At 35.9% G+C, this 12,310-nt stretch overlaps 1 protein-coding gene across 7 annotated transcripts in view; it reads left to right on the top strand.

The window, feature by feature from the left end:
• ITGB3BP (integrin subunit beta 3 binding protein) overlaps window positions 1–12,064 on the top strand; it is an 80,119-nt gene extending 68,055 nt beyond the window's left edge. For 3 of the 7 annotated variants that reach the window (XM_009209818.3, XM_003891986.4, XM_021942410.1), the window contains one exon: window positions 11,334–12,064. In XM_009209818.3, the coding sequence (XP_009208082.1) occupies window positions 11,334–11,395 (62 nt within the window). In that variant the 3' untranslated portion in view covers window positions 11,396–12,064. Of the gene's footprint in view, window positions 1–3,619; window positions 4,409–5,891; window positions 5,943–11,333 lie in introns of those variants that run through there. The other 4 variants (XR_002523841.2, XM_003891983.4, XM_021942409.1 and 1 more) reach the window with 4 other exon arrangements.
• Window positions 12,065–12,310: the final 246 nt, after the last annotated feature.

Raw genomic sequence — 12,310 nt, 5'->3', positions numbered from 1 at the left:
TTAAGTTTCCATAGGAAGTACACATTCATACCTTCACACCTCAATAAGCAAAGTAATCATGAACTGTAAAATAGTAAAACCTTTAGACTAATGTAAGAGTGATTAATAGTACCTACATGAATGCCATTTAGCAATTTCTGCAGGTGGAATTAGACCTTAAAATGGGCAGCCGTGTTTTTAGCCTACCACTTTTAAATACCGATGACTGCCATTTATTGAGTACCTATAATTACTGTATTCTCAATACTAGGATCAGCAGATCTTTACAGCATTGTGGAAAGATAGCTACACTGTATTATCATTGTCATTATAGACAAGGAACGAAGATACAAAAAATATTAAGTAACTTGCCCAAGACTTCTACTTAGGTAACAGAGCAAGGATTCCAAGCAAAGACCAGTCTGGCCTCAAAAACTCTGGTCTTTTCATTATTCTTTGTTGTCCCTTCCTAAAACAAATGAAATCATCCAATCATCCCAGCTTTCAGACTCAAACATGGCACATAATTGAAACTGCTTCAGCCAATCTGGTATGTTAGCCTGGGTTTAGAACCTTTAATAAGCTAGTGATGGGTTGGCAATGGGAAGTGCTGGGATTGCCAGGCAGTCAGATCTAAAGGCCAGCTGGGTCATGGCAGGGCTGCAGCCATGGCAAGACTCCTCCAAAGTTCATGTGGGAAGGGAGCTGAATAGACTTCCTGAGCTTTTCAGTTGAACAACTAACATCTACTGTGATGCCAAGAATTTAAGAACATGAAAGGTAGCTCTTTCTTGGAAATAGCTTGGGATCTCTTCTTTAAAAAAAAAAAAAAGAAAAAGAGAAAAGAAAAATTTAGAGACAAGATTGCACCCTGTCACCCAGGCTGAAGTGATGATTAGTGAAGTGGGATTACAGGCATGAGCCAACACGCCTGGCCTCTTGTGTCTTACTTTAGTTGTGTAACTTGATTAGAATGTGTAACTGGGTTTCAGTGGTTTCAATCTCTCCTAACTTGACAAGTTTTAAAGGATCACAGTAGGAAAGCAAAATGTTTATTATTTCCCAATTGGAAGAAATCTTGCTTCTACATACTCTATACCAATAGTGTGATTTCTTTAAAAATCTGTAACTTCCTAGAACTAATTAGAATTAGGCTTAACATAGTTGACTTTTGCAAACAGCTTTGAGAAATAAGGAAGCGGAAAACTCTGGAATAAATAAGTGAACTGTCAATGCTAATAATGTAAAAAATTTGTTTAAATTTATATTTTATTAAAATATTTTTCCTTCCAGGGGATACTTTTTTCATTTCCTTATGGCCATCTAAAATACATGAATTCATTGTGTGTTTATGCATGATCAGCCTTAAAACTCTTTTCTATTATTTTAGGCATTAAGGCTGACTTGCCCATTACCAGATTTTCCCAAAGGACTGAGTTCCTGCATAGAGGAGACTGTATGACTAAACCATGTTTGTAAATTTCTAATAATCATTGATTTAAATGAAAACTCAGTTTAAAAATATATAATACATAGTATCTATATAAGTATGTTATATATTAATGTGTATTCTATATAGTCATCGTCCAATTCTGTTTCTTGGCAGGAGCTACATTAGCTCTTTATATTTCCCAAGGTTTTAAAAACTTCATTAGGTTTTCAACTAATTTTGGGAAATTCATATTGCCTAAAAAATAGATTAAAGCTTATTTTTGTTGTAATTTGAGTTTGAGCTATATCCTGAGTGCTTTTCCTACCTCTTTCTCTGGTTCCTAACATACATATTAGTTTTCAGAGTTTTTTGTTTGGTTTTTTATTTTTGGTTAATGATTATGTACACACACAAACGTTCACACACATGTAAATTTTTTTAGTAAGCTAACAGCTTTTACCCTTTTCTGCTCATACATTCATTTTAAGAGGATTTTGCTAATTCTTTTGACATCTCAAACTAGTTTGCTTTATATGTTCCTTATTCTGCCTTATTCTGGCCTTGAAATTTCCACTTTCTTTTATTTATTTATTTGTTTATTTATTTATTTATTTTTACTATGCTATTACACAGAATTGTTTAAATTTTAAAATGTTTTGGGAGTTTCTCATAATATTAGAAAATAAGTAAAATAAAAATCATCTCTATAATATGTATAGGATTTATTAATTATGAAAATGAGAATAAGCCAATTACTTGTTTCACTATCAAAAGAATGTCCTTCAGATTCTTCTGGGTTTTTGGTAGGGTTTTTTTGTTTTTTGTTTGTTTGTTTTTTGGTCTTTCAGATTCTTACAGAATTTTCCTGGAATAGTTAAAGCAGACAATACCATGAGAATTTCAATATTTATGCTATCATTGCCTCTTCTAATTGGTCTTTTAGTTCTACTAATATTTAGTTTTTCATTTCAGTTAACTTCAGTTACAGTCTTTATTACAGGAAGAGTATAATTGTAAAAATAACACTCTAGTATTTTAAATAGACATCTGACACAGATTCTTAAGGCTTTATATAACTTATTCAAGAGAAATTTAAAACATACACAATAAAATTAAAAGACACACTGAGATTTGCATAGTGTTGTAAGAACTGGACCTGGTAAATCAGGGGATGCCTTGATGAGAGTATATGAATAAAAGAGGATCTCCTCTGCTAAACACAGATTTCTTAAACAAAGGAAGGCTTCTTTCTTTCTTCAGTTACTTAGGAAATAAGCCTAATTTTGCTTTCTTCAATAACACTGGCTTTATGACTATTAGGAAAATAATGAAATGAAAGGTTCTTTTTGTGTTAGATTTGGATGTGAATTTTCATAATTATTTTAAATTTGTTATGCTGAAGATTTAAAACATATGACCATTCAGTGGGCTGATACAGATGGAATGTCACATTATCATCACATGGTGAGGCATGAAATTTATTTATTTTACATAATCAACCTCTCCTTAAAACAACTTGTTACAGATATTCCTTAGTCAATAGATGGCATTCTATAGTACTTAATATTTTTAGTTTTTTCTGAAGATACTAAAAAATACCATCATTGTTGGTCTTTGACTAGTACTTCCAATAAACAAAATGTTTTTGAAAAGAATGTAAGCAAATTGTAGAGCAGTTGCCAGGATATGAAATCTAGACACTTAGCTTCAGTCCAAAACATATTTTATCTGTTTTGAGAATAATTGTGTAGGTTGCAGTATGCATATTTTAAATGAAATGGAACCATCTGAACTTTACATTGTTCAATGTTTCAGCTGTTTGTAATAGAAAATATTTCAGAATTTCCAACTTTGGTCTGTTTTAAAAAGCATAATCTACAATGTTCCTGTTTTCTTTAGTTAATTTTCTGTATTCTTACATAGTAAAATTCATCTTGGTTATAGGATTTTAAGGTTATCAAATTCTTAGACAACAGGACAAATTTAAAAGTCTTTCTGTTGTAACACTATAAAATAGTTTGATACTGCCTCTTCATTCTAACCACCCACTGAAGTATTTTTTAAACATAAAAATATGTTGTTCTTTCCCCCACTCAGGCTTGAAAAAGTATTCATCATATCAGCTGAATAATTTCACTCCCAGAAGACTACTACCCTTTTAGTTTTCTATTTTATCTTAACATTAAACAATGTATTTTTTTCAAACAGATACTTCAATTTTAAAAGCACTGAGGTTTGAAGTTTAGACATGACGACTTTTAGGAGAAACAACAGAAATTCCCCCTATGCTTTAACATTCTGGATTTATCTGGAGATAAAAAATGGAGCCATTAATTTTGATAGCACAAATATACATTAATGTACAACTATAGTCCTCAGCTCTTTATAATGATTCAGCTATCATGTATGCCATATGTGAGTCATAACCTTTCCTATTAATAATGTTAATGCTCTTGTTTTACACGATTTGTCTTTGTTTTGGGGTATGCATTTCACCTGCTAAAAATGCATACTTGAGATTTGTCTAGGATTTAAGTAAAAATAAACAGGTTTATTACTTTTCATAGCCTTTTAAATAACTTCTTTCATGATTTAAATTTTTTATACTTTAATAGAAGTATGATAATTTTTCTTTCAAATAAAATCAGTAGAAAAAATTTTAAACTATAGATTTGGACTCACTTAATAGCAATTAGGTGTTTAAAAGGTGTAAATAACTTGCTATCAGACATTACAAATATCCAGGTGCTCTGTATGTGCTGATGACAACAAAATTGAAAAGAAAGACTATAATAATTCTGACTGGTTTTCTCTGCAGAAGATATTGATTATTTGTGTGTGGTGAGAGATTTGGAAAATTCAATTAAAGGAGTTGTGCAAAGGTTTCATAAATTTTCCTTCTACAGCGTGTACACAGACATTGTTGCGTATTAAATCAATGCAGCACTTCACAATATATTTTCTTTGAAACATAAAAATAAATAACATTTAAACAGTTCTGCTTACTACAGAAACAAATTTTATTTTCTGTGAAGCATTTAGTCATGTGCTATCACTGACTCATACACATTTGCCAGCTGTAACAAATTTTATAGACATTTTCCCCAGAGACATATCTCACATACTATGAATTTTTAAATGAGCAAATGGTGAAGAAGGGATGTCAGCAATATAAAAATTGATCAGTTGAAAGATAAAAGCATAAGTAAAGAGATTTGTATGGTAGTCTTAATAGGTTTTATTAAATAAAAATACTATAAAAAGACAGTAATGAATAGACTGAAGACTGTTCTTGAGGTGGAGAAAAATTATTCTGGCACATTTAGTAGAAATTGGTTTCGTGTCACCTGACAGGTGAACTTTTTTTTCCCATTTTCAACTCTCAGAGTAGTCCAAAACGCTCCACAAAAAAAGAGTTAGATAAATTATCTAAGTGGTTTACATATTTGAAACACAATAAAGCAAATGTTTATAGTATTATATAACTAGTTATATAGTTAAAAGCAGGACTTAGTAATTATTATATATTAGGTGATTTTTCCTCCAGCTCAGACCTCAGATGCAAGGAGCGTAGTTATTTTTATTCATACTATTCACAGCAAGTGCTTCAGCCCTCTGGAACCTCTCTTTCAGGACCCCAGAACACTTTGCTACCTTTCCCTCTACCTAGATTGCTTTTTTCTCTGTCTAGCAAACTCCTACTCGTCCTTTAAGGTCAGCCTCAGATGTCACAACCTCTGTGAAGCTCTCCCCAGCTCTCCTAGGTAAAGCTAAATTGCTTCATCTTCTAGGCTCCCACAACACTTGTCTGAATATTTTAAATGTATCATGTTGTAGTGCATTGCAATTGTCTGGTTACAGGACTCTTTCTGGGCTCCTCTTTGGTAAACAAACAAAAAGTCTTATCTATGTACTGTAGTCCCAGAGCCTAGCACAGCGCCTGGATAGAGCCTGGATAGAAGTTCCACATGCAGTGCAGCCAATGTGTGATGAATGAAAAGAACTTTTTAAAAAGAATTATCTTAAGTATTTTCAAATACTTATAAATTGCTATTTTCTTATCTCATTAACGTTTATTGCATGCCTACCATGCTCCAGGCATTATTCTAGCATTGGGGACACACTGACAAACAAGGCAGACATAGTCCTGCCCTCAGGAGTATAGAATCTAGCACAAATAACAAGTCATTTTAGTAACCATAAAGAGTATACTAACAATGGTAATAAGCATGTATTGTAATAAATGTCCTGGAAGTTTTCATAATAAATTTGAAAAGGTATATTCTGAAATAGAATCAGGCTAACTGTCGGATGTTGCAGTGAGAATTTATAGCCTCAGAGCTGCTATTTTTAGTGTAAAACAAGACTTTAGGTTGTTTTAATTTCATTTTGCTTCAACATTTATTCTGCATCATATACTGTGGCAAGTTGCTTTGAATTGTTTTCTGAAAGAAAAAAAAAACTTTCTTCTTTCATTTAGAATCATGTCATCTTGACAGCTATGAATTCCTTAAAGCCATTTTAAACTGAGGTACTGTTTCATCTTTCTAATTTACTTTAACCTTGTGAAATTTCACTGTGTTTTGTTCAGGTGGAAACATTTTATTTACATTATCAGATTTGGTATTGTCTTCCTATAAGAAAATAGGGATATGAGCATTGGAGCTTTAGTTGAAATTATATTAACCTAGTCTTATAAACAACAGGAGGGCAGTCTAACATCAGTTAGAGGCTGACTGGGAAAGAACTGTTGAGCTGACAAGGCTAACTTTAAAAGTCAGAGAGGACACATTTTTAACGGAGTTAAGGGTCCTTAGTCATATTTCATATAAATAGCTAAATAGATGCTAACAAGTAGATTACAGTTTCTGTAGGACACATCTGACTGAACAAGATATAACTAGTCTGTTAAATTAGGAAATGTACTAAATTAAGTAAATAATTATATATTAATTAGTTACACCTTGCCTTCAGAGCAATTCCTATTGATGCAGCAATACAAGTAAAAATTATACATTTATAAATAGCTTATTGTAACAAATAAGCTAAAAGCAATATAAGTCATGATATATTAGTGTTTAGCGTACCTGTAACTGAAGGTTTATATTAAGAACTGACATGGGCTGGGCATGGTGGCTCACACCTGTAATCCCAGCACTTTGGGAGGCCGAGGCGGGTGGATTTCCCGAGGTCAGGAGTTCAAGACCAGCCTGGCCAACATGGTGAAACCCCCGTCTCTACTAAAAATACAAGAAATTAGCCGGGCGTGGTGACTTGTGCCTGAATCCCAGCTACTCGGGAGGCTGAGGCAGGAGAATCGCTTGAACCCAGGAGGCGGAGGTTGCAGTGAGCTGAGATCACGCCACTGCACTCCAGCCTGCGCAACTGAGTGAAACTCTGTCTCAGGGAAAAAACAACAAAAACTGGCATTAGGGGCTAGGCATGGTGATTCATGCCTGTAATCCCAGCACTGTGAGAGGTCAAGGTGAGAGGATCGCTTAAGCCCAGGATAGAAAAATTAGCTGGGTATGGTGGCGCATGTCTGTAGTCCCAGCTACTCAGGAGGCTGAGTTGGGAAGATCACGTGAGCCCACGTGGTAGAGGCTGTAGTGAGCCATGATTGCTGCACTCCAGCCTGGGTGACAGAGCGAGACCCTGTCTCAAAAAAAAAAAAGAATTGTTAGCTTACCAGATGTGTTGCCTGCTCTCTCTTAGGGAAAAAAATCAAAGCACAATTAAAGAATTATGTTCTATCTCCAAGATACTTTTCTTTGGAAATGGTATCTCAAGTGGTTAATATTAGCTTCCTGACAAGCTAGTCTTAATATTTGCAACGCATCTTATATAGAAAATAGTCAGTTTTTTATGAAAACGTTTATTCTATTGTATGCAGTAAACAATAGCTTATATTCTGTTTGCAGTGAGTAATAGCTTATAGCTAGTATTTATTGAGTACTTTCTGGTTTTTTTGTTTGTTCTTTTGAAATGGAGTCTTGCTCTGTCACTCAGGCTGGAGTGCAGTGGCACGATCTCGGCTCACTGCAACCTCCACCTCCTGGATTCAAGTGATTCTCCTGCCCCAGCCTTCCGAGTAGCTGGGATTACAGGTGAGCACCACCATGCCCAGCTAATTGTTTGTATTTTTATTAGAGATGGGGTTTCACCATGTTGGCCAGGCTGGTCTTGAACTCCTAACCCTAAGTGATCCGCCTGCCTCAGCCTCCCAAAGTGCTGCAATTACAGGCATGAGCCACCGTGCCCAGCCTTATTGAGTACTTTCTATGTGCCAGCAGTGTTATAAACACTTTATACATATTCTATTTAATCTTCACAACAACTTATGAGGTAGATACAGTTACTACTTTTATTTTATAGGTGAGGCAATTGAGGCACAAACAAGGTTAAGTACCTTGTCCCAGAATCACCTAAAACAGGGCCAGGATACTAAACCGAGTAGTCAGGTGCCAGAGCCTATGCTCTTGCCACTACCCAGTAGTAATCTGTGAATGTCAGGTTTCACTACTGGCCAAGGATTTTATATCCTGTTAAGTAAGGATCATATATAAATATTATCCTTATTTGTCCTATATGTAATGGGATATATATGTATTTCATATATATCCATCCACATACACCTATATTCATTCATTATAAGGTTAACATTTTATAAAATTTCTGACCCATGAAATCCAACAGAGAACATATTAGATGGTGATCATAGATACATCTTCACAGTTACACATTTAGTAAATGAACGTGCAACATTTAGTGTTTGATAGTCTGTAATAAACTTATAGGGAATTCAGAGTACCGAGAATAGCTTTGTGTTAATGGATTTTAGTAAAGATAACCACATTTTGGGGTGTTCTTTTGAGTCTTTGAGTAATACTTTTAAGAAACTGGGAAGAATTAAGGTTGAGCTACCAGTCAACTTCCCTTTCATTGAGAAGCAAGAGAGAAATGACAGTGAAATTAAGTGACTTCACCTTTGAGGCATTTCCCTCAGTTCTGCCTTTCACCACGTTTTCTTCTCACTTTGAGCATTTCCTTCATTATCTCCTTCATTCCCTGAGTTTTCACCTTAGTGTATATGGTTTCCAAATTATTATAGTCTCCTAGGCTATAAACCCACAATCTCAGCTGCCATACAGTGTCCCCCAAGTATACTGATTTCATCATTTCTCCTTCAAAGTTGTTTTTTCTTCTACCTTTTTAGGGATTATATCATTCCATTGGTCAAATTCTCTCTCTCTGTTCCCACATCCAAATGCTGCCAGATTATATTACTTCTGAGAATGGTTAATTCTACTTTCCACACCCACTAGTGTGGAACTCTTCCAGATTATCATTGTCCCTATTGTAACCTACCTGTCTGCCCTTTGGTCCCTTTCCCCTACAGCCTATCCTGCTACTGAAAAAAATGTATGCTTTAGAAGATATCACTCCACCATATGTACGATAAAATCCAAATTTAAACTGACATTCAGGAATCTCCCTGATCTGCCCACAGCTTACCTTTCCAGTTTCTTCATTGTGCCTTACTCATTCCAGATTACTTGCCATTTCCCAGATACCTTCCCCAGAAAGTGCCTTTCTCATGTCCTTACCTTTAGTCTTATCTGCTCAGCCTAGCGTGCCTTTTCCCTCATTATTGTCAAAATTTTACCCGTCTTTCAAAACCTGCTTAGAATTCATCTTCTGCATAAGCTTCCCCAAATCCCTCTCCCCCATATTCTCCTCATTGCTCTTTTGTATATTTGTCATAGCTGCCTGACTGGTATGCATAAAGGAGAATGTGAATGAAACTCCTGATTTTGTCCTTATGCCCTAGAAACTTGACACCTAGTACTCCTGATATCACTGTGACCAACTTCCCTACCTGCACCACAGCTCCAGCTCCAGCCCTCTGTTACACTTCAGTGATTATTCCTCTTGACCTGTAATGGTTCAGTGGGGAGGACTGTCCCATACAAATTCACTCCCAGAGCCTTTAAGAAGTGAAACGATGCTAGAATAAGAGAGAAAGTAAGGGTGACAGCAACCCAGAGGCCACAGCCAGAGTGCTAAGACCATCAAAAGATGGGAAGAGAAAAACATTGTGGCTAATGTTAACGGGATATTGGGATACTTTAGTAACAATGTGTATGAATTACTTGGGTAACACAAAGATGAGGCTTAGTATGAACAAAGCGCTGTGTATTATGACAGTTTGAAACCTAATAAGGACACAATAACAATATAAGGCAAGTTATGATAAATGATACAAGTTCAGACTCTTCTAAGTTCTGACCAATAACAAGTACAAACAAGGATTGTGCATCCAGTGAGGATCCAAGTATCAACCTGATAACCCTCGACATGGCAGGCTCTCTGGTAGAAGCTTGGGGTAACTAAGGTAGATTGCCTTAAAGCAGAAATGCAACCTCTTCTTTCTCACACTAAGTCTAAATCTTGAATTCTGTGCACTTTACTGAACCTAAAAGCTGGATCTTTTAAACAGACCCCCAAGTCCATGTGACTCTAATGCTGTGAAGACCACAAGCCTGCCTTTTACATGCTTGATTGCAGGTCAGCACAATAGAATGGGTTGGTTTCCCTACTACATGAAATTAGGAAGTATGATAATAAAAAAGGTCCACTGGGATTGAGAATAGATAGGGAAACTACAAGGAGGGAAGAATTTGTGTAATGTTACGAATAAAATGTAGACCAGTGAATGTTCTATACTTGGACCAATCAAATTTGTCACACTTCCATGGAGTACAGAGGAAGAGTTGACAGAAGTTTCTTCCCCTTCAGACTGAGAAGTATAAACATTATTCTCTACTGTAAGTACCAAATGAAGAATAAGCAGTGTTACAGGAATTCACAGCAGACATAGATCACCTCAGGATGGCATTTTCAGTTTGTTTGTTTTTGTTTTTTCAAGACAGGGTCTCATTCTGTCACCCTGGCTGGAGTGCAGTGGTGCAGTCATAGCTCGCTGCATCCTTGACTTCCTGGGCTCAGGCAATCCTTCTGCCTTGGCCTAGGATTTCAGGCATGAGCCAGCACCCCCAGCCTTATTAGGTCATTTTTAAAGATCTTTCCCCACATGCCCTATGGTAATGTATGCCATCAGTTGCCAATGGCTGCTTCCTTCAAAGGCTTTCTCTCACAGAAGGGTTCTAAGGCTGAAGAGACATGAGCCTCTGCCACCACTAGGAGTCCCCAGAGAGACATATTCTGAATAGGAATCTGTCACAGTAAATACTGTCTTTTGGGCAGGGGGCAGCTGTTGGAGGAAATACCTGCTGAAAGGCCCATAAAGCTTATAGACAAAGGCATGTAAATAAGTTTTCTGTAGGCCCTGTTGGAGTTTTAAAATTCTCTGAGATGTATCTCCTGTAAGTATGGTCACATAAGGTGAACAATACTGAGTGCTATGTCTGAGTAGTCATATTGACAGTTACTAGTGAAGATAGTCAAAAAGCAAATGAGGCCGGCACGGTGGCTCATGCCTGTAATCCCAGCACTTTGGGAGGCCGAGGTGGGCAGATCACAAGGTCAGGAGTTCAAGACCAGCCTGGCCAACATAGTGAAACCCCGTCTCTACTAAAAATACAAAAATTAGCTGGGTGTATTGGCACACACCTGTAGTCCCAGCTACTCAGGAGCCTGAAGTGGGAGAATCACTTGAACCCGGGAGGCAGAGTTTGCAGTGAGCCGAGACCACGCCACTGCACTCCAGCCTGGGTGAGAGTGAGATTCCGTCTCACAAAATAAAAAATAAAGCAAAAGCAAATGAGAGGTTGCCAGCAGCATCTAACTAAACTAGGTACCAAATTAGATTGTTAATGAGTATTAAAATCACTTCTTAAGTCATGTATGAGGTGCATGTTAACTAATTCTTGATAATATAATTATCTTTTATATCCCACAGGCATTAAGAAGAAATGCACTCACCATGAGCACCAACTTTTGCATCTGCCTGATCATATTTAAAGGAACAGAGAAATATTTGTAATTAATCTGCCCAGTAAATACCAGCTCGTAGCAGTCAGCAGGTGCATGTCTAGATAAAATTTCTTGCAGCTAATTTAAACTTTCTACACACACCAGTAGATAATCTCAATGTAAATAATACATTTCTTCTTGACTCTTCAATGTGAGCCAGCATGGAGAGGAAGATCTTGACTTATATTCTGTACCACATACACTTCTGTGGACTTTTAGCATTCATGGGTAGACTTAATAAAGCATGTATAAAAGTGGCACCTTTGGTAGAATTATATATTTTCCTGAAATTCAGATTAAATGTAATGGTAAGTGGAATTAAGTACCAGTGTTCCCATTTAAAGCCCTAGCTGCTTATTAACTTATAGATTCTTTAAAAAAAATTTTTTTAAGATTTATCTAGTCTATTGTGTAGCCACTACCTCAGGAGTGAGTTTTTATTTTCCTATGCTTTTAGAGGAAAAAAACAATTTCAACATTTTAAAATTTTATACCATTTATAAAATATTAGAATGTATTTTTTCAGTATAAATGTTTATGAAGTTTTTTGAACTAAACTATACAGAGTACTGAATTTAAAGAAAAGACCATTATTAAGGGGCAATATGTGATCCATTCCAAATTATTTTGAAATATTAAATTTCAGTTATTCTGTGTTTTCTGTCATCATCATGTTTTTGTTGTCACTCCCAAAATAAAGGGGAGGAGGGGGTCACAGAGTATGTTATCTTGATAGTGAAACTTATGCTTTTCTTGACCATTTCTGTAGGGAAAAACTGCTACTCCTTTGAGGTACTTGCCCTAAGTTTTAACAAAATTAGTAGAAAATATTACCATGCCATTTGAATATATCATGAAAAATTAAAACTACATGAAAATCTGAAACAAAATGTTAACAAATTA

Source organism: Papio anubis, chromosome 1 (genome assembly GCF_008728515.1).
Source record: "Papio anubis isolate 15944 chromosome 1, Panubis1.0, whole genome shotgun sequence".
In the NCBI taxonomy this organism is placed as follows: Eukaryota; Metazoa; Chordata; class Mammalia; order Primates; family Cercopithecidae; genus Papio; species Papio anubis.
The sequence above is the reverse complement of the archived record's forward strand: the minus strand, read 5'-3'. Positions and strand labels throughout refer to the sequence as shown.